This window comes from Ptychodera flava, chromosome 9 (assembly GCF_041260155.1).
Source record: "Ptychodera flava strain L36383 chromosome 9, AS_Pfla_20210202, whole genome shotgun sequence".
In the NCBI taxonomy this organism is placed as follows: domain Eukaryota; kingdom Metazoa; phylum Hemichordata; class Enteropneusta; family Ptychoderidae; genus Ptychodera; species Ptychodera flava.
Genome location: NC_091936.1, coordinates 31,863,560 through 31,882,361, shown reverse-complemented (window position 1 = coordinate 31,882,361; position 18,802 = coordinate 31,863,560). Strand labels below are relative to the sequence as shown.

The 18,802-nt window shown below is 35.9% G+C and overlaps 1 protein-coding gene across 1 annotated transcript in view; it reads left to right on the top strand.

The window, feature by feature from the left end:
• The window catches only part of LOC139140681 (unconventional myosin-Id-like), a 62,221-nt gene that overhangs the window by 37,343 nt on the left and 6,076 nt on the right, over nt 1-18,802 (top strand). The window contains 16 exon segments of the mRNA XM_070710059.1: nt 344-437; nt 5,102-5,267; nt 6,734-6,883; nt 7,706-7,825; nt 8,542-8,697; nt 8,699-8,749; nt 9,079-9,221; nt 9,751-9,976; nt 11,318-11,448; nt 11,862-11,914; nt 11,917-11,990; nt 15,678-15,755; nt 16,373-16,539; nt 17,092-17,299; nt 17,804-18,027; nt 18,287-18,431. Coding sequence (XP_070566160.1) covers nt 344-437; nt 5,102-5,267; nt 6,734-6,883; nt 7,706-7,825; nt 8,542-8,697; nt 8,699-8,749; nt 9,079-9,221; nt 9,751-9,976; nt 11,318-11,448; nt 11,862-11,914; nt 11,917-11,990; nt 15,678-15,755; nt 16,373-16,539; nt 17,092-17,299; nt 17,804-18,027; nt 18,287-18,431 — 2,186 coding nt within the window.

Genomic DNA, 18,802 nt, shown 5'->3' with positions numbered 1-18,802 from the left:
CTGAAATGAATACCACAGAAAAGCAAATTCAAAGGATGGACATAATATACCAGTAGATACATGTAGGCATGGGCATTATTGTGAAAAATCGATTTCATTAACCCCAAAGAACCTAATGTCTTTTTAACTGTCATACCATTAAGTGCATTCAGAGCAGAGTACTTCATCTAGAAAATTTGGGAATGCCAAAACCAGCCTTGAGTACATAGTTATGCTTGCTCCTTTTTTCAGTCTCATTAAACATTTCAATTCCATCAGTAGAAGAAATTTACTTCCAATAAGTGGATCAAACACTTATCGCTGAATGTAATAGCAATTTCCCATTTTTCTTCTTCATCCTCAGGTGAAAGTGGTTCAGGAAAGACAGAAGCTTCCAAGATCATTATGAGATATATTGCAGCGGTGACAAACGTACAAGGCCGACAAGAAATTGAAAGGTAGGCAGATATATCAGCATAATGTGCAACATGCTGCAAAAAAATGGGAAGGATAATAATTCCATTCAAAACAGTTCATGCGTTGATAAAGGTTGACTGGTCTAAAATTAGTCCAAACATTGTATTTATTTATTGATAATGTATTTTCCATTACCTTCATCTCCACAATACCATATTGCTATAATTAGTGAAAGATAAATGCAGAAATGGCCACATGTGGTAAGTTGTTATACCGGTATTTAAAAAATAATAGTTTCTCCCAGGGTTTACCTACCTGCACTGTTATTTTTACGTTTTCTGATACTTTATGATTAGCAAATTTTAAACTCTTTACCCAGGTTAGACAGGTGTGTCTTTAGTAAATTCATCCATTTTAGATTTGGTCATGAAAATTTTCAGCAGGATGAAAATTCCTGGTGATTCCGTCCTCTTACTGAACGTTCCAAATTTCATTTGGGGTTATGTTTATAGCATAAAAAATTATGCCGTATGAGGTTTAACATCCTGTCTGAGTTTACTCTAATAGTCTACTCTGGATTTTCTCAACAGTTTTAAAAAAGTGAAAAAGTAAATGAGGCTACTGTATTTGAGGCACTGAAGGACAGACAATACATGTAGATCACCTTTTATCCAAACATTTATATACAGTTTCCTTAAATAAAGTAACAAGGGCGTGGCACCCCTCTATTGAAGTCTGAATGTTGTCTAGTGAAACGCTATTCAACAAATATTTTTAGAATCAGAATGAAAACATCCACAGTTTTCAACAGGAAAAATCAACCCACATGGCATAAGTCTTCTTGCAAAAAATTGTAGGGAGAACTGTTTCCACAAAATATATTTATAAGAGAAAGTATGAAAAAACATTTGTTAAACTTTTTTGCACTGTGTTGATCATCTTGGAAGAACTTAAATGTTGTGTTGTGCTCACTTAAATACACAGAAACATTATTAGACAGAGTTCTGTTCACATGCCCTTTAAAATATTTAGGTAGAATGGATATAATTTCAGGTGCAAACAAGATTATTGATGCATATTAGGTTTCAAATTCTGATATCCATTATCAGTAGAAATGTAGTTGGTACACTTCTCTGTAAGTCAATTTTTAAAATGGTCGAGAAAACCTGATAACAATATATCTATTTCAGCAAGATTCACTACAATATCATCAGAAATGCAGCAATCTCATTGCCTTTTTGCTCCACTTTTTACCAGCTTACTTTAACCACAGTTAGGATAGAGTATAATCATGCTTTAACCCCTTTACATATGGTACATCCCCACTGTTTCAATAGGATAGTTGGACCTGTGCATAGGGAAACGAGGGGTGGAAGGGTTAAAAGTGACAGCATAAACATCCTGATTTGGCTGGTTCACCTAAACACTAGTAGTACTTAACCCTTTGAGTGTTGTAATTTTTTCCCATTTAAATTTGAATGTAACATTTTACCAAGTGTTATGAATTTTTCTGTAAGTTTTTGATAACTTTGGAGCAAATGAACACAACATTTCAATGGCTACAATTTTGGACCAAAATTTTGGGAAAAACCTGGTCTGACAAAAAGCACCTGGTTATGTTTTATTCTATAAAGGCAACAGAATTCTTAGTTGACTTTGGCACTCAAAGGGTTAATAAAAGAATTTGAGAAAGCCAAATGACAAAGAGTAGCTGATGAACTGAATTGAAAAATATACAACAAAAAATATTCAAAAGTTATGGATGCTGGTTCAAGTAGGATTTCTATGCAGTCGTTAAAAAAGATAACGCACCCACAGTCAGCCCACCTTCTGACAAAAAGGCGGTAAGTACGGTAATGACCTAGAGATTCCACTTGGACTAGCCCAATACTTGTTTTGTGTCATGTTCCTGTGTTTAATATGCAATAATAGTTGCTGCCAGGACGTTGGCAGCACTGCTTACACCATCAGAACATGTTCCGTCCCCCAATAAAATAAAAAAACAGCAGAATTCATGGAAAGATGTAACCATTTCATAAACCCTGGAATTTGGGGCAAGTCTATATTCCATGGTAAACAAGTATGATAGCATCCTAGCACCATTGGAGTGGATGAGTCTTACCCATTTATCTTAACCAGATATGAACTGAAAATGCTCACGTGTTTCATTATATACCGGTTATGTGTAAATTTGAACCTTTGCCACATGTTTGCAACTTCATTCAAAGTATTATGATCAACATAATGAACAATAATCACCGCCGATTAGTTCTAAAAGGTCATGAAGTATACAAATATGTAATTAGCTGAAATAAAAATATTAAAGTTCTTTGACTGCTGTCATTGTATCACCATTTTATATAGCAAGTGTAATTACCGTTGGCCAAGTCCTTCAAGCCATATATGCCGAGCTGTGAAAGCTCATTAGATATGCAAATTAAAATTAGCAGACTTGAAAATGTGAAATGACTTTCGATATCGATTTAACCAGGTATAATCATCAATGTCCATAGCATGTTTTGCCAACTTTGATCAAGTAAATCCCAGTATATATCCTAATAAGCAAAGTTCATTAAATACGTAAATTAGGAATTGGCTTAAGTAAAAATGCTTAATGATTGTCAATAATGTTGTATCATGGTATCTGCAATATATGTAGCAAGTTTTGTCAACTTTGGTCAAGTCAATTCAGATATATATCTCTATATGCAAATTAGCAATTGGCTGAAGAGAAAATGCTTAATGACTTTCAATAATATTGTATTATAGTGTCTTTAATGTACATAGCAAGTTTCATCAATTTTGATCAAGTCAATTCAGATAAATATCCCTAATTATGAAAATTCATTTAATAAGCAAATTAGAATTGGTTGAATTAAAAATGTCTTTTGACTTTCAATAATGTTATATCACAGTATCTTTGATGTATATAGCAAGTTTCAACAACAACAATCAAGTTAATTCAGATATACCAGTATATCCCTAAATGGGAAAGTTCTTTAAATATGCAAATTCGGAATTGGCTGAAGTAAAATGCTTTTATAATAATAAAGACTTTCAAAATGTTGTATCATAGTAGCTCCAAATACATGTAGCAAGTTTCATCAACGTCGGTCCAGTCAATTCAAATATATATCCCTAATTATCAAAGTTCATTAATATGAAAATTAAGAATTGGCTAAAGTTAAAACGCTTAATGACTTTCAATAATGTTAAATCATAGTATCTTTAATATACATACCAAGTTTGGTCAAGTTTGATCGAGTCAAATCAGACATATATCCCTAATTAGGAAAGTTCATTAAATATGCAAATTAGCAACTATCTTTCATGTCACCCCTTAATGCTTCCCACTGCTGATATATCTTGGTGTGATCAACATTTGTAGCAAATCTCATCAAATTGTAGTCGTTTTTAATGTATATCCATTTTTTCTAAAATCATTAATTATGCAAATGAGCAAAAAGTATGCAAGCCACACCCACCAAAAACTAATCAGTTCTTGCCATTTGCTAACTGAATATATGTACCAGATTTGATTCTGATCTGATTAGCCGTTTTTGAGATATCGGACCAACAGACAGACAGACAGACAGACAGACACACAGACAGACAGACAGACAGACAGACATCGCTGCGACATATGCTCACGTGTGTAAACACGTTAGCAAAAAAACGGCTGCTGTCACAGTGCTCCCACATAATCTAGCTTGAATCTCATTGATGTTGCGTATGCAGTTTACACATATATATCAAACATGTAAATGTGTTAAGTGCATCATCAGACCAAATGGCTATGCTTAGCATTCACAACGTGCCATGGCAGAGTGCCGATGCTTCCCTATTCTGAATTCTATGACTCAATTTAGGAATATCCAGAAATCCAAAATGCAATACCAGAAACTTCCTTTGGTGAAGATCAATGACATGTCAATTCGATATTGTAGAGTATACACTTTACAAGAGTGTGAAATGATCACTAAACAAGCATATTTACTCAGACATATACAAAGTACTTGGCTGGCATTTATCACCTAACATTTATCCCATATAGCACACTCTGTGACCCAGACATGAACTGCATCTATCAAAAAAATTGGAACAAAACAGAAGTTAATGAATGGCCAATTTCCCCAATTCCCTCATTCCCTCATACAGGAGCAATTAATTACTCATTTTCACAAATCTATAAAGAGACGGTACCCCAACCCCCACCCCATGTCTTTACTTTATGAAATTGAGTTTGGCTGATTATATGTCAGAGTGTGTGCCATGAAACGCAATTAGCGAGTAAGAAGGGGAACTTCAAAATGAAATTATTGTTATTTTAATAGCACCCTGTTGCTGTACCGTATTTGGCTGCAATATATCATCATACAGCCATAATTACTGTACAGTGTATTATGTCTTCATTGTAAACAACACTGTATAATAACATATTGGCTCACATGCGATTTTTTCCTCTTACATGGCCCATTTACAGCAGACATCTAATTTTAAGCTGAAATTTCACGCTGCAATTGATTCATTATAATTAATTTCCAGACATTTATCATCCTTTTTGAACTCTATTTACACCTCTCTTGGATTAATGCTGTCAGCATACCAGATATTTTTGCAGTGTCAATGTGAGGAGATTTTCACAAGTTTTTTCTCTGAATTCCTCCACAAATTATTAAAACAAATCGTGTTTGTGTTTTTTCAGGGTCAAAAACATTCTCCTACAGTCTAACGTAATCCTGGAATCCTTCGGGAATGCCAAAACCAACAGGAATGACAACTCAAGTCGATTCGGCAAGTACATGGATATCAATTTTGATTTCAAAGGGGATCCCATAGGAGGACACATCAACAATTACCTCCTTGAGAAGGTGAGGATAACTGTTAATCACTGTATTGGATAAATTGTTGCCATTCTCAACATTGACTGAATTTCAGCCACATAATCTTCATTAAACAATCAGAACATGTACCCTGTACAAACTCTACGAGTGACCCGCACATGTGCTATATTTGACGTATTTCATTTCAACAGTTTGCCTTTTTTACCAATTTCACCAATTTGACAATGAAAAAAGCTGAAAAGGCATGTAAATCAGTCAGTGATATTACCAGGGTATTACATGTATATACACTCCTTCAATATTTAGCCAGATCTTCCTAGAAACAAACACTATCCAGCTTATTTCATATTTATCTCCTGTTTTACTCTCATTTTATAGCACCAGAATTGACTTCCATTTACTGTCACCAGGCTTTTCTTCAAATAAAAAAGCACTCTGTGAAAATGCCAGCTGCAAACGATACCCAGTATCGCATTCTCCAAGTCTTGTTGTGTGAGGGCACACTTTTACACCAAAGCTTACTTTGAGAATTTTGCTATGAGCTGCTTTTTTTTGCCAGCACCATCAGTTTATCTTTTTTCATGATTTTACGTTGTCTGTCTTGCTTTATAGCTCCCTGTAAAAACAAAAGCAATTCATTTTATCACTCAGGAATGAATAACCATTCTTTTTTTTCATGTGTAAGTTTGAAGTTCACCATGTTATCTCACAAGCCATAAATGTTTCCAGTGCTTATCTGTACTGCCTTACTGATCATTGTAACATACCAAAATTACCAACCTAGGACCTTTGAATGGAAGAGAATCAACTAGAATAGCATGGCATTAGGCCTTCAACACTGTGTATCATCAAGTTGAAAGGAAGTTTCCATTGAAAACTACAGAATATATTCTATATGTATTATCACAAACAGCTGATTCTGTCTGTGTATTTCAGTGATAGCACACAAGATATGTGTTGTACACAAGATGGACCAAACACTGAAGAGACATGATTCTTGTGGTATCAGGTTTTACAAAATAATGACCGCCTTGGTATCAGTCTTCTGGATTATATACGTACTGGAATGTTTTCTTTCACAAGTGTACTCTTTGAAATTGACATGTGAAACGTCCATCAGGAAGCCCTACAAAAATGCTGTGTTATGTCTGTCGGTGTAAGAGACCCACTTTGTGCGTATGCTGACACTGTCTCTTCAACCTCCTCACCCCTCGCAGTTTAACCTTATCACCCCCAATTTCCTGTGTTGTGGTCCATGAGATGATACCGGATATAAAGTGAAAACTGCCTCATGTAATGAAAAGCGAATGTAGGGAAGGTCACGCAGTCGGCTTGGAATACATCGCAAGGTTGAGTGCTTAGGAATTATTGATGTGTTTAATGGTGTGTTGATGACCTCTTTCCGACTAGTGTAACCCAAAGAATACCAGACCTATGAATACTAATCCCACTCACAAATTCTCTCTTCTTTCTCTCTGTCTTTGACCACACAGTCTCGTGTTGTGCGACAACAAACAGGAGAGAGAAGTTTCCATGCATTCTATCAGTTGATTCAAGGCTCCAACGAAGCAAGTCTGAAAAAGTTTCATCTTCAAAGAGACGTATCCCAGTATCACTACATCAACCAGGGAGATATCCAAAGGGTACCTCGTACATTAATATTCTTGAATGTATTATTGAAAAAAAGATCAGACATATATGACAATGAGGGCGCACTATCTGAATGCCTCAGAAAGAAAGCACGCAACATTGACCAATCAAACTCCTCTGTATCATTTCTTCAAATGACAGATACACAGATAAAACAACAATTAACATTCACTGACCCTCATTTGTTCAACAAAATAATTATGTATCATGTAATTGACAATTTAGAGATCAGATGCCTTTGGATTTGCTTTCATGATTTCGACGTCGTAATGAAATTTTCTAGCACATTTGATAGCTTTTATGGAAACTTGACCATGCAATTTGATCTTGTCAGTTGGTGTTGTTTACTACCATGGAGACATATTGACATGCATGTACAGTGTCATTACACTTGTATTGTACTATCAGTTTCAATGTTTCCTCTTTGCTAAACCAGTTACTTTCCATTGTAATTACTTAACTCTACGATTGCCACATCTGTGTGTGTGTGCCCTATTTGTCTGATCAGCATATACTTTACATATACCTGTGATAACAGTGTTATACTTCAAGAAAAACTGCTCTTTTTTGAAATTCTACAGGTGTATGTGCACTAAGGGGGAAAAAGATTCATATACATGTAATTATTTTGATCAAGATACCAACTTTTATCTCAATACCTGATACCACTATCTGTATTGTAGAAAGCAGAAAAGTGCGAATATATTTGAAAATTTGATCCTGAACAACATGGCACAGGCATGCATCTATTTTCATCATAATTTCTAGAATTCATGTAACAATGACTCTTATTTTCTAATGATCTACTCTATTAGGTGAGTTCCATTGATGACAGACAAAACTACAAAGACAACATGGGTGCCATGAAATTGCTGGGATTTTCAGCCAGTGAACAGGAATGCGTGTGGAAAATCATTGCTGCAACATTGCACCTGGTAAGACCCACAAGTTGTGAAAAGCAAAACCAACTTCTTTTAGCAATATGCATGGCTTAAGGAATAATATGTAGAATATTGGAATATGAAATGGAAAGAAAAAGTAACATTTTTTGTTATGTGATATTTGATAGTAATTGTTTATACTCAAGTAGCTTTGTATTAAAGTTTAAGGTAGAATGCGCCTCAGGGACACATATTCGGACTCTCAAATTTTTACAATACTTATCTGATCTACCACTTTTGGAGGGCTAGTTTCGAGCTCTTGGAGTAAGAATGATTTTCTCCATCTTAGCTTTTTTGAAAATTGAAAATTTATTTTTTAACCCATAGCGTTAACACAGGGGTGGCAGACATTTTTTATTTCAAATATCAGTAAAGGTTAGGTAATTTGTTTCTCTGGTACGAAACTTTGCATGGTGACCCATGATTTTAAATCTTGATTTGGTAAAGGAATGATTGAAAGTTTCATGGAGGAAAGTTTGAGCAAAAGTCTAAATCTGCCACTCTAGAGTCGCATACTACCTTAAAAAGACTGCTAAACCTTGTTTTTTGTCTGATATTGAAATGATGTTGAGGATATACATTCTGTGTATGTTCTCTTGACTATCTGTGTTTGTACTGTGTTTGAATCTGTGTTCTACTTTTGCTTTCTGAAAGTAATTCCACCAGTATCGTTAATGGAAACTGCATACTCATTTAAATTTCCAAAATAGGGCAATCTTGCATTTGACACAGAAGACAGAGAAACCAGCTTTGTAGCCAACAGAGGACTTCTGACTACCATATCCAGTCTGCTGGACGTTTCCCCAGATAACTTGGAGAAGGCACTCTGTTATCGTGTCGTTGCCGCCAGGGGGGAAGTTATCGAAAAAGGGACACACCAAAGAAGATGCTGAATATGGAAGAGATGCATTGGCTAAGGTAAACATTTATGCAAATAAGATAATAATTTACATATATTAATATTAAATATTCAATTTGCATTGCAAATTTTTCACATGGAAACATTCCATATAATGTTTATAACCATTGATAAAGTTGCCCTTATATGTGTATATTTAGTTACATTGTTTCTGATTATTTAACATAAGACAAACCTCACCATTTCATGTTTCCCTTCAATCTGCTTAAGACAGTTCATTCAAGAAATTTATAAATAAGTTCATTAAAGAGGTCTAATGTATAAGTTCATTCAAAGGATTGTATAAATGGAGATGAAATGCATGAATAAATAAATGCAATTTTTTCAGGCCATGTATGAGAGACTGTTCACATGGGTTGTCAAGAAGATCAATGATGTCATCCAAGTGAAAGGAGACATCCTTGAAGTGGGTGACAGCACTGTCATTGGTGTCTTGGATATCTATGGATTTGAAATCTTTGAGGAAAACAGGTAGGGAAAGTGTCATTCGGAATTTCTTGACGCCACAAACTGAATAAACTCTAACTCACTCACCCCCATCCCTCTGTATACCCATCCCACTCCCAGTTGCCTTGCAGACAGGTCCCCCTCCACTGTTGCAAGCCATACAGCTAGACATACAATACAATGCCCAGGGCATTGTATGTCCTAGTAAAATTTGGTACATTGCAGTGATGTATGTACTTGAATTTCATTCATTATTAAACTTTGAACGTCATCACCCTTCTATGCAAACAAATGCTGCTGTTTTCAACGATCAAGTAAGACTAGTATTAGGACAGGAAAATTTGCTTCAATGAATGACATCACACACGTCACAGAGATTCACGTGTACAATGGCATTTTTACTGCTAAATGAGCATTTCCAGAATGTAACAACACGATTAGCTATTTTCATGCTGTGTTGGGGTGGCTCAAAATTGACGTTTCACTCTTGAAGAACTCTGTAAATTGACAGATTATCACTGTAATATATTTGGTCTTCACTGACAATTGACAGCTTTGAACAGTTCTGCATCAACTACTGCAATGAGAAACTCCAACAGCTGTTCATTGAGCTGGTCCTGAAACAGGAACAGGAGGAGTACAACAGAGAAGGCATAGAATGGACCAATGTAGAGTATTTCAATAATCGTATCATATGTGACATGATAGAGTTACAGCATAAAGGTATCATATCCATATTGGATGAAGCTTGTATCAATGTTGGTAGAGTTACAGATGTGGTAAGTACAAAGCAAGACACTTTAACCCTTTGTGCTGCAATTTTTCCCACCAAAATTTAGTGCAACATTAAGCCAATTTTTACGAATTTTTCTGTAATTTTTGATAATTTTGGAGCAAATTGAAATCATATTTCAATGGCTAATGTTTTTCATCAAAATTTTGGCAAAAATCAAAAAAAAAAATTGACAGGGGTATATTTTATGAAGGTGACAAAAACTGACTTTGGTGCTCAAAGGGATATTAAAGTACAGAGCAAAACGCTGTATGTCATCTGGTCATTTTCATAGTCTGTGGTTGCAATATGTAACTGCCACACAGTACAATAAATTACCCATAATCCTGTTTGATTTGTACCAAAGACGTTAGTTTTCTTATAACTTTTTCAGTTTTGCATAAAAGCAATAATGCGAAGTCTCACGATAACTATTTAATTATATTTATTAAAAGTACGTTGAAATATTGTTGTATAAATTTTAAAGAAACCGTTAAATACCCATAAAAGTCACATTCTGCAGGTACTACAAATGTCACAGTTCTAGGAAGCAAGTTATGAGCAACTGAAGGGGTCATTCTCTGAAAAAGTTAGCATGTAAATTTCTTTTGTCTTTTCTATTTGGAAAAAAATCAATATCCTTTTGTTTCATAAAACAGGTGCATCTAGTCTCCTACTTCCATCACTTTATTCTGTGTAGCTGAGGACAAAATCAGTGGAAAATTTACAAAAATGCTATCTCCTCTCTCAATCACACACAATTTTCTTAATCCTTTAAAATGGGAATTGAGAAGAAAAGTGTCCTTAAAAGTACGTTTTCAGAATTTTCACAACAAGTCCAGGAATTTGTCTACACATGGGAAACATGGTAGACTTTACAGGGGAATCTACGTTGGTACAAATCATGATGTATTATGGGAAATCTCTCGTACTGTGTGCCATACCCAGCTAGTCCTCAGCACATTTCTGGTCAGACCTTTCCTAAACTCTTGAATGCCACAGCTTTTAATAGATTGTACTCATGTCTACCAGCTTTCTCCTTGTCAGAGCTCTTCTTTTTCTGCTCAAACCTTGCCATTTTACTGATATGTTAAATAACTTATCCCAGGCTTTTGGTGATTCCATGAGCAGCACTATCAGAATTTTTGGAAAAATGTAAGCTTTGAATTTGTACCTGTACTGTAGAGAAAGTACACATGTAGGACAGTGACAGATGGACATGTTCATGCGACATACCAGTCCAGATGTAAGTTCACATATCCTGCCATTCCAAACTTAAGCTTTGATGAAAAAACACACCTTTTCTCATCAGAATTTCACAGAAGTGTTTGTGCTTTTTTCCGATCAGATGTTTCTAGAAGCCATGGACCAGAAACTATCCAGACACAATCACTACACCAGCAGACAGACCAAACCCACCATGAAAAGTCTGGCCCACAACAGAGATTTCAGTATAGCTCATTATGCAGGTGATGTCACGTAAGTTGACAAGAAACAATTGCTACATGTTATCCCTTTTAACGTTTCACTCTGATATGAAGAGTGGATTTCAATGATCTTGAATTGAAGAGCAAAGATTACATGTAATAAATTCTCCAGAAAAACTTCAATTTATCCCTTTTTTATTTTTTATTCAATATCAGCGTTAAATATGGAATTTAAATATCAATGAATAATTTGAATAATTCCAATGTTGTGTACCAAACATTTCCATATATGAAGAAAAGAAATCCACCCTTCCCATTTAAAAAAATGCGTGTTTTGCTCGCGAAAATACCAGTTGGCAGTAGAAAACTGCCACTTGCCCAACGTTTTTTCTTTCTTTACTAATCGCCCATTTAATGACCATGACGCTTATCTTGTTTGACATTTATATGCTATGTAACACACAGGTACAATGTTGAAGGATTCATTGACAAGAATAAAGACACGTTGTACCAGGACTTTAAAGATTGTTGTACAGTAGTCGTGACCGTACCTTGAGTGAAATGTGGCCTGAAGGTCAGATCTCAGTCCTAGAGGTTAGTTCCTATTTCACTTTGCTGTATTTACCACAGTGGAAGAACCTGAACAATACTTTTAAAGGGCCAGTAACTCCAAGTTTCGATGATATTCTCATTATTTTTATTTTGTATGTCAATTGCAAGTTCTTTTTCTGCTACTAAAATAATGTTGAAACATCCACTATTCAGCTTGTCAACATAGCTAGCATCTATTTGTGTAAAATACATTGTTATTGTTTACATTTTAATGCTACTCCGGATCAGAATTCACTCGTCAACAATAACAATACGTCGGTTTCGAGTTACCATAAGACCATGCGGTAATTCAAGGATTTTAAGCTTTCGCCACTAGGGGCGCTCTTACTTTGACCGGAAGTGAGGGCTACTTTCTGGACTCCGGTCTGCGTATATTGCGATAACACAGACTCCGTATCCATAACCTAAGTTTAGTCTACTTTCATCTGCTCTGTTGAAGCAAGTTCGTCTATCATGTAACCGTCGATCGTTCCCTATCATTCTCAAATGCAGCTTCAAAAGAGAAAGAGAAACGCCTGAGATCGACATGGATAAGGATGATACGACGTGAACTTAGCTGGGTATCTAACCGTTTCCACAGTTACTTGTGATCTATTCCGCTCTCAAACAAGCATCCAATAGACATGTGTACATATGCCTGAGAAAAAGAAAATCAGGAAACCACAAATGGCTGTTTCCTATAGGGATTATGCCACCATGTCATCTTCGACATTCAATTTTACTGTGAAAAGTAGTAGTAGGGTGGCCAAGCCATTTTTTTCTCTTGTTTAACACACAGTTTAAATTGATTTTTAGCAAGAATGGGGTAAAAAGAAGAAAAATAAAAAAAAATTATGCAAATAGCTGTATCCAATCAAAAGTTATGAATTTTTAAAGCAATACAAATGCCATTTTTTCGCGGACAATTTTCGGCAAATTTTAAAATTATTTCAATGAATGCCGATTCCTTCAAGTTTGGCAACCCATAATTTTTTATTTACTTCACATGGAATCATTAAACTATGTGTCTTGTGCACAGATTTACCCAATATTACGGAAAAATCAAGATTTGACTGATGCACAGTCTTGGATTTTGAAACTGTGAGTGTTGAAAATTGAAAATATTTTGTCTGACTTAGTCAAAATTGCGGCGGCACCGTACCATCGAAAAATGGATGTATTTTATGTTTTTATGAATTTTGAATTCACATAACTTAAAAACTAGAGCTCACAATACAATGAAATTTTGTCACAATGTTATTTAATAACACTCAATTCTAACAAATCAATTTAAACAGCCAATTGTCTTTTAATGCAGTTCATTTTCAGCCATGAAATTGTAAGAAATAGCTGTCCCTAACTTCAGCCTCAGGCAGACTGTCAATGGTGTGTCAGTGTGACTGCCTTCCGTCGCCATCTTGAGTCACACTGTACTGAGGTCTATGAATGAACACGATTTTGTTTTTATGATTCGTACTTGTGCTCGTGGACAGATTTTCGTCATATTTCACAGAAATGTTTGAATGATGTTTAAAAAGAGCATGCTACAAGTTTTATGGCAAAAATATGTATCTAAATGGGAAAAATCTACATCGAATTTACCGTACTCACTTTACCTCTTGTTTGCTGGCTAAAATTCCCAGAATATAACAAAAACTCACCACTACATGTAAATGGGATGGTCTGCCACTTCCTGGCCAAGTTTCACAGTTCTATGACAGCGTGCACAGGGCCCGAAAGCAGTTCCGTTGCGAAATAGGTATTGACTGGATTCAGAAGTGCGTGCCATGAGCGGCCACCGCTCGAGCGCTGTGGCTGGTCAGTACAAAGTGGCATTTTTGGAGAGGAAAAACACTATTTTTCTATCGTTTTTTCTTCAGTTTTTTAATGAAATCTGCCTCATACATCGATTTTAATTGGAAATATCCATTTTTTCAGTAACTGAGCTACTTATTTTCAGCAAAAATGGCGTTTAAAATTTCACGAAAATCAAATTTCACTTTCAGTGTGCGTGAGTTGCGTAATATGTCGCAACATTTTAGCTTAACTTTGGCCACCCTAGTAATAGCAAGTTCGTCTATCATGTATTCGTCGATCGTTCCCTATCATTCTCAAAATTCATACGTGGTACTTAATTTGCTTCAAAAATGCTCGTTTTGTGTGATTTTCGCCGAATTCGACGGACACATCGCCAAAACATAAACGTGAGCGACATTATTCGACATTATTCGAGTACAACAACTGGGGCGAAAAGCATAATCCTTCCAGATCAACCAACGTACTTGCTAAACGAAACAGCAACAGTCTCGATGTCGGAGTCTCGCCAACGCATTTAAAACGGGAACTTGCCTCGCTAACCGAAGAGCAAGATCACTAAAATGCATTAAAATAAATTTTCACAAACACAAACCAAGGAAAGAATCTACACTGCGACTGATGAGAAACCACACTCGGGTTTCGAAACGCAAGCGTCAAAGGGCAACTCTATCAACATTGTAACACCATAGGCCCGGCTGCGTCTCGCCAAAAGCTTTCCCCACACGAACAAAACATTACAGTACACACAAAACCAAACTTCCCTACTTATATCCGAAGCGAAACAAACATTTTTATGAACACAAACAATCGGATAAGAATGTACGAATACATATTCGAAACGAATCAAACACAAATTCGACACAAAAAAACATTTTGGATAGTAAGGTGGGGAGCCTCTTTCACTTTTTTTTACATTAGTTTCTAATCCAAGGTCAATGGATTTCTCAGCAAGCTCTACCAACTCAGCCTTTTTAGCTTTGGAAGGAGGAATCTTCCTTGCTTTTAAAAATTCTGGTAGCTCTTTCATGTTCATTTTGCGGACGTCTTCACGCGTGATGTTGCGACTTCCCTCCATGACTGAAATTTTAGCCCCCACTTTTGCGAAATCTCGAGCGCCCCCATGCGACCGATGTTAAAAATTCGTGCGTTTTCTGACAACTCGAAACCGACGTATTGCAGTGTGTACATCTACAGGCTAAGTTGAAAGCTGAATAACATGCTTTTGGGAGGAGAACAAAAAATGTAGTTGACATTAAGAATAAAAATTTTGACAAAATCACAAAAATTAACTGAAAAAAATCATCAAAAATTTGAGTTGCTAGCCCTGTAACAGGATGATTCTATCCCATCCATCTTAGAGTTGATTTTTCGTTTACTATTTTCCATGATAGACTCATTTTTCTGGCAGCTCTGTTTATATTTATGATGAATCAAAACATGTGCACATTAATTTGAAAAAAAGAATCTGAAAACTCTACTCACTATGTAACGTGTTTGACACTGACGGTAGTGTGGATGATCTGGGGGGTTTTTTTTCAATAAAAAAAATATTTTTTTAAAAAGATTCATTTTCCAGTGTCAGTGACATAAAAGACTGCAACCAAAGTCTTTGCTTTACGGCTTATACATGTGTAATATTTGCAAATTCTCTCATGTAAAATTGCTCATTACCATGGTGATTTGTGTGACCTTATTATCATAACTGTTTTTTCACAGTTTTAGCAATTACGTAGAATTTACACTTCTGTGCTGAAATAATTGTCAAGTCAGTCATTTATTTAAACAGCAGCTCTTGTGGCAGAAACTCTGTAAATATGACCGTACTAGTGTTATAAAATCTATTGATTTCTTATTTCCGTTGTTTTTGTTTAGGTTACCAAGAGACCAGCAAATGCAGCGACTGTGTTCAAGACATCCATGATTGAATTAGTCCAGAACTTAATTTCCAAGGTAATCTCATTGTAATTTAATTTCAGGAAAAGGGAAGGCTGAACTGAAGTTGTGCAAACTTCGAAAAATTAACCAGAAAAACCAAGAGACTGGCTAGTGTAATTTTCATTAATTCAGGGAATCTTGTTGGCATAAAAGTGGATTAAAATATATCAAGATTCTGTAGGAAATCCCTGATTAGACCATAATTTGTTTCCACTGAAATAAAACAGTTATGCCAGGGCTTGCTCCATGCACACATCACACTCATGTTGACAGATAGCCAACATTTCTTTACTGAAAACATTTCTATGGTACCTTATGTATAATGTTTAGTTCATGTCACTTTTGTGTAATGTTACGTCAGTGTGACCAATGTATTTGGGTACAGACTTAGTGGGTGTAACCATGGATTGTGAGTTAGAATCCAATCCAGATATCACTGCTTTTCCAGTGCCTATATTCACATGAATGAGAAATTGGTGAATAAAATGTAATGTATCAGTTATCCTACGTTTGATATATATTTGTTGTATGTGCACATTGTAGAGACCAAGTGAGATTTTAACCACATATAATAGTTTGCACCTATTTCATGGTTTGTAAAAGCTGGTGTGCCATCTATTATCACATTACAGGAGCCATACTATGTACGCTGTATCAAACCAAATGAACAGAAATCACCACTGCTGTTTGATGACGTCAGAGTAGAACATCAAGTCAGGTACCTTGGTTTGTTGGAGAATGTCCGAGTCAGGAGAGCTGGATTTGCATACAGACAACACTATTCAAGATTCCTACAAAGGTATTCTTTATGCTTTCAGCCCTATTTCCAACATTTTATGAGTCCAACAAAATTAAAAAAAACTACAGGATCATACCAATCTTGCTGAAAGAAGGGTTCAAAGCTTGCTTGAGGGAGGGTTCAACTGAGAGAAAAATTCTCCGTTTTCACGTGATTTTCCACCGTTCACCACTCAACGTACATTAGAATCCTTCGTTCTCAACAGAATGTTCATGCAAAATTAAGATTAAAGACCCATCAACACATATTTGCATGTAGGATCATCACATTATTTGAAACAAATGTACTGGAAAATGTCCATGCAGTATTTCAAGAGCCTAAGCAAACCACTTCATCAGAACGTGAAATCATTATGGTGATTAGAAATTGTGTGTCATGTAAAGTTTCCTTCATCCTGACATTTTATTCCGATGGTTTGTGGGACAGAAATTTTGCTGCAAAGCTATCTCGCCAAAACCTCTTTGACAACAACAGAATTTCTGATACAATGGATAGCTTGCCTGTGTTCACACTGTTCAAATGATAAGTCTATGACATTCTCCCTTATGTCAGGTATAAGATGCTATCCCAGTACACCTGGCCAAACTTCAGGGGAGGTGTTGACAGGAAAGCTGTGGAGTTTCTGATCAAGGACAAAGGATTTGAGAGTGATGTCAAATATGGACGTACCAAGCTATTTGTACGCACACCAAAGACTATCTTCCTTCTTGAGGAAGCACGCACAAAACTCATTCCAGGCATTGTGCTCTATCTTCAAAAGGTAAGGTGAAAGTTAATGACCTCTACTGTGTTGTCAGAATGTAAGGGTCAAAGTTTATAGGTGAAACTTTGGTTAAAGTTTTTGTCAAAAAAACAGCGAAAAGTGCATGGTGGCACTCTCTTTAACAACTACAAGTAAAGTAATTCTTGAATGGCTTCTTGAATACTTTCCTTTCAATTAATTATTCAACCAGTAGATTAAAATTTATTTTGAGACCAAAATTTAGAAAGTCTTCAATAGTTCAAACGTTCAAACCTTCAACCTCCAGCATGAAATCATACTACCTAGGAAACCTGTGCTTATTTCAAATCTTTAAAAGACTTCTTCACTCGTTCAGAAATGTTGGCGGTAATCTTGTCTGTTATTGATACCAGTTTCTGACTCAAAGCTGTAGTAAAGTTGTTTGCAAAATGAAACCTAGCTTTATCTTAATTCTAACAAAATGAGTCAACTGTATGATTTTTCAAGATTGAAAGCGCTAACAAGTTGTCATCTCCGTTTTAGATATGGCGTGGCACCATGGCTCGTCGCCGTGCCCACCGCATGAGGGCGGTATACCTGATCATGAGTACGTACAAGGCGTACAAAGCCAGGACGTACATGAAAGAAGTGATCTACACATTCAAAGATGTGGAAACAACCACAGACTATGGTAAAAACTTGCGTTGGCCACTGCCACCAAAGGTGTTGAACCAGTTCTCAGATGAAATGAAACGAATGCACCGGAGGTATGTATTTTTTTATTGTGGTTGGTTCATTGTTGGTGTGTGTTTTGTTTGGTATACATTTCCATAGAAAAATTATCCATACTATGTAAAAGTGGATTTGTCATGATTTACCAGATTTTATAACAATTTATTTTGACAGTATTTAAACAAGCAAAAGAAATCTAAAGAAAAGCTTAATAATAATAAGAACAAGAACAAAACAAGAAAAAGAACAAAAACAAGAAAAAGATTTTCATGATTTTAATGTTTCTTCTGACAGGTGGAGAGCAGCCAAGATCCTGTCTCCTTTGAAAAAAGAAGAAATCCCAGAAGTAAGGAACAAGATAGCGGCCATGGATGCACTGAATGGAAAACGACCAGACTGGGGATACAACAGAACATGGCATGGAAATTACTTGTCATCAGTAAGTTAGCTAAAGTCAGGCTATTTAGAAGTGACGTCATGTCCTCATGTTTCTTTTCAGGACAGTTGTAGTTCATGAGCTCATGATGTTACATCGACTTCTGACGTAAACATTGAGTTCTGTCTCAAGTTTGAGCTTGAATTTACCAAAGAGCAAACAGTATCAGAGAGGGTAACCTCGGTGCACTTCATCACAATTTACATTCCATCCCCTGTGCCTTCACTAGATGTGCCTGTTACTGGCTGGATTCTAACAATGGGATAAGAAACAGACCAATTCATGTCGGATGTCTTTAACAGTCACTTGAGCGTATCACTAATTTGATTTCAAAATTGGAAAAAAGCTATTCATCTTAAAATTCATCTTAAAAT